Here is a 3,628-nt window from a genome sequence, read left to right on the forward strand (position 1 = left end):
ATAAATTACTCATTATTTTGCCTTTAGCCTGCGTCTCTCTTATTTTTGTCATGACTTCAGAGCCAGGTCGTGACATCACAAATTCAACTTCACACAGGGTGAGTAACTGATATGCAAATTATCATTTGGGGGGGTTAAGTGTTTCCTTAACTCTGCTCTGAAATTAATCAGTATATATCAGTATTTTTTGCATTGTGTCAACCATTGTCACCACAGGAAGTGATAAGTCGTTGTTTCAGTTTTACACGCCCAACTTTCCTGTTCTAGTTCTCTCTCAAGAGCTCTGATATAAACTGACTGTACCTGCCGAGTGCCAAACAACGTTAGCATTTAGCTGGTGAGTAGAGCATTTAGTAAATAGAGAGACAGATATTTTCCCCTTGAGGAGTTAGTGGAGACTGAAACAAAACCACAAGGAGAGCAAATATTGAAATTATTTTCGTCAGATAGACAGAACCACAGATTTATTAACATGTTCACCATTTACTTTACATGAAAATGTTCTCACAGTTTGTTTCTGCTGCCCTCAGGTGGACAAAACTAATGACTTAATGCAGGTTTAATAACTAAAATACTCATGTTCTGCCTCTTCTGTTTCTTTGCTCAGGTGGTCATCCTGCTCTTCCTGCTCCTCCTGCTCCTGCTGCTGCCTCCCTTTAATACTGGGCGTGATCATGGTGCAGATCACAGACAGGATCATCCGACCGTCCAGATCATAGTCAGACACCCTCCATTTGTTCAGACACTCTCGTCCATCAGGTGAGTGAACAGAGGTGGTGACTCTCACACACATCCTCCCCTCAGACTCCACAGTGTTAAAGTGGTTCTGGGTGTTAGCCAGGGTCTGTATGTCGATGTCCTCTGAGTGCAGTGGAGTCACCAGCAGAAACTCACTGTTGTGAGGCTGCTGAGGCGTCCTACTCCTCCTCTCATCCAGATGGGAAGTTGAGCTTAACTGCCACACATAAAATGTTTCTTGGTGCCACGTTTGGTCAAACAGCTCGTCTGTTAAGGGGCCACAATGTAGTGAAGGTAAGCAGGCAGCCAAGGCTTTTATCTGGCCGTCAGTCAGAGTAGACAACCTCAGGTTCGATACCTCCATCTTGATCACCATTCGCTTTGGCTGTACCTGGTGCTCACCTGTGAGTTTACCAAAACAAGGAGAAACAATCTGTCTTATAATAAACATTTTTACCATACTCAAGTTATTTTGTGATGCAACATCACCAGAGGAGTCTGGATGCTCTGTAAACTGTGCAGACTATAGCATGGCCTACCTGCAGTTTCATTCCAGCAGACTGCTGACTTGAAAACAAGTGTCACAACATATCTTGCTACACCTTCTGTAAAAAATCCTTCAGAAGGAAACTCTGCCATTTTTGCTCAGCTGAAACAGATTTGAATGACTGCTTTTTTGCATCTGACTGAGCAGAATTTTTTGAATCAATACAACCCAAACATTCTGAATGCTCACTGTTGTTGTTCAGTCGTTGTTCAGTTGTTATTCTGAAGTTTGTCATTCTCCACAGTGAGACTTCTTACTTTTCATGGCAACATTTAGTACTTGTACTTAAGTAAAACTTTTAATGCAGGACTCTTACTTGTAACAGAGTTCTACACTGTGATGCTGCTACTTTTAAAGATTCAGTGTGGAGGATTTAATGGTGTTTAGTGGTGAGATTGCAGAACTGAAACTTCTCCTGTGTTTTAAGTGTGTAGGAGAGCTACAGTAGCCGACACAAATGTGTGAAAACACAAATGGCCCTATGTGGAGCCAGTGTTTAGTTTGTCTTCCTTGAATTACTGTAAAAACAAAATGGTTGACACTGTGAAAGAGGACCTGCTCTGTATGTATAACGGCTCATTCTTTTTTCAAAGATTTTTTTGGGCATTTTTGCCTTTACAGATAGGATAGTTAAGCGTGAAGGGGGAGAGATGTAGAGGTGTCTGCTTCTCTAAAACAAATGAACCAGGGGGTTAAAACTGGCAAAAACACTGCAAAGCAGTTTCACGTAAAAAAAAAAAAAGAAAAAAAAAAAGTATTTTTCCAACGCCGCTCATCGTGGGGGTGCTTACTAACTACCGTGGTCAATGAAAATGCAAAAGCACAAATGGCCCAATCAAGAGCCAGTGTTTGGTTTATCAATTCTGGGCTACTGTAGAAACATGGTGGTCCAACATGGCGACCTCTGCCTGGTGATAAATAGCTTATTCCAAGTTAATGAAAACACGCTGATTTTTATTTTCAGGTGATTATACTCTAAAGAAAACATACTTATTAAATTATATTCCATTTCTGCCCATATATCCCCCTAAATCTGACACACTGGACCTTTAAATAAGTAGTACTTCTTTCATCTCTGGATTTTTTACAGAACACAGTGTTACTGCAGTGTAAATAGCAACTCTTTGAAAATCATCTCATCTAATCTTCAACTCTAATATTTGACTGTGACATTTAATTCTTGACAGCTGGGCTTTGTAGAGTCGTAAAATTGAATGATGTGTGTTTTATATCGGGGTGGGAATCACCAGAGGCTCCATGACACGATATTGTTACTATACTTAAGCAAAGTTACAATAGTATTTCAGTTTTAAATGCTTTGCGATATGCTAAGTATTTTGATAACACATGTATTTTATATATATTGGGATTCATTACCTTTTGTCAGTCACAAATGATGTCCTTTAAAGGACGACAGCATCTGTTTTATCTAATAAGATAAAGTTTTCAGTCTGTTCATCTCACTCCAATCATTTCTAACGCAGCAAAATACTGTATTTGCAATATTAATGATTGATATAATAGCGGCTGTATAGTTACTAGGGCTGTCAAAATAATACTTAAATTTCAATTAATTAATCACAGAAAAAAAAAACTCTTTAAAAAAAATGAATGCTGATTAATCTCATTCTGTGGTGCCTTTTGACCCGGTGCATTATTAAAGGCCACAGTGGCTTTGTTACATGATGGAGGCAGACGAGATGACGCTGCTTGGCCCCGTGAATGGAATATTTACATTTAAAAAACAGCTAGATAAAACTATTGATAGGAGCACTGTTCTCTGCAGTTTCTGCAGTAAGGAATTTTCATGACATCGGAGAACTTCAAGTCTCAAATATTACCTTAACACAGAGGATTTAGCAGCAAGGGGCCCAAAAATCCAGCTTAACTACCACACATCTGCCAAAATTAATTTGAATTGAATTTTTTAAATACTGTCACAGCAAAATAGATGTATGTGATTAATTTAGATTAATTAATCACAGAGCATGTAATTAATTAGATTATTTTTTTCAATCATGTGACAGCCCTGATAGTTACAATATTGCCACATGAAATATCCTTATACTGTGCTGTATTGATTTAATCCCTCTCCCCTTTTTTATATAAAAATGTTTTTCTCCACACTAGATATTTCTGTGATTGAAATGTTAGTGCAGCGTTCTCTTCAGCCTCAGCCTGCTCTGCAGATAAAAAGAGAGGAGGAGTACATTTAGATTTCTCTGAAGGTCGCAGGTCTTTGGAATCAGAAGGTGAGTGAATGAATGTACAGTAACAGAATGTATTTAGAAGGACAAAATAAAATAAAAACTACAAGAAAAAGAAGGCGTGTGTGGGTGCCCA

The 3,628-nt window shown here is 38.6% G+C and overlaps 1 protein-coding gene across 1 annotated transcript; it reads right to left on the minus strand.

Moving 5' to 3' along the window:
* Positions 1–510: 510 nt before the first annotated feature.
* Positions 511–3,421, minus strand: LOC126408615 (uncharacterized). The gene is made up of 2 exons (XM_050074282.1): positions 1,278–3,421; positions 511–1,140 (listed from the first exon to the last, which is right to left on the minus strand). Exons 1-2 carry the CDS (start codon positions 1,375–1,377, stop codon positions 560–562), a joined length of 681 nt encoding a protein of 226 aa, XP_049930239.1. The 5' UTR covers positions 1,378–3,421; the 3' UTR covers positions 511–559.
* Between the last annotated feature and the right edge of the window lie 207 nt (positions 3,422–3,628).

The sequence above is a fragment of the Epinephelus moara genome, chromosome 20 (assembly GCF_006386435.1).
Source record: "Epinephelus moara isolate mb chromosome 20, YSFRI_EMoa_1.0, whole genome shotgun sequence".
Taxonomy (NCBI): domain Eukaryota; kingdom Metazoa; phylum Chordata; class Actinopteri; order Perciformes; family Serranidae; genus Epinephelus; species Epinephelus moara.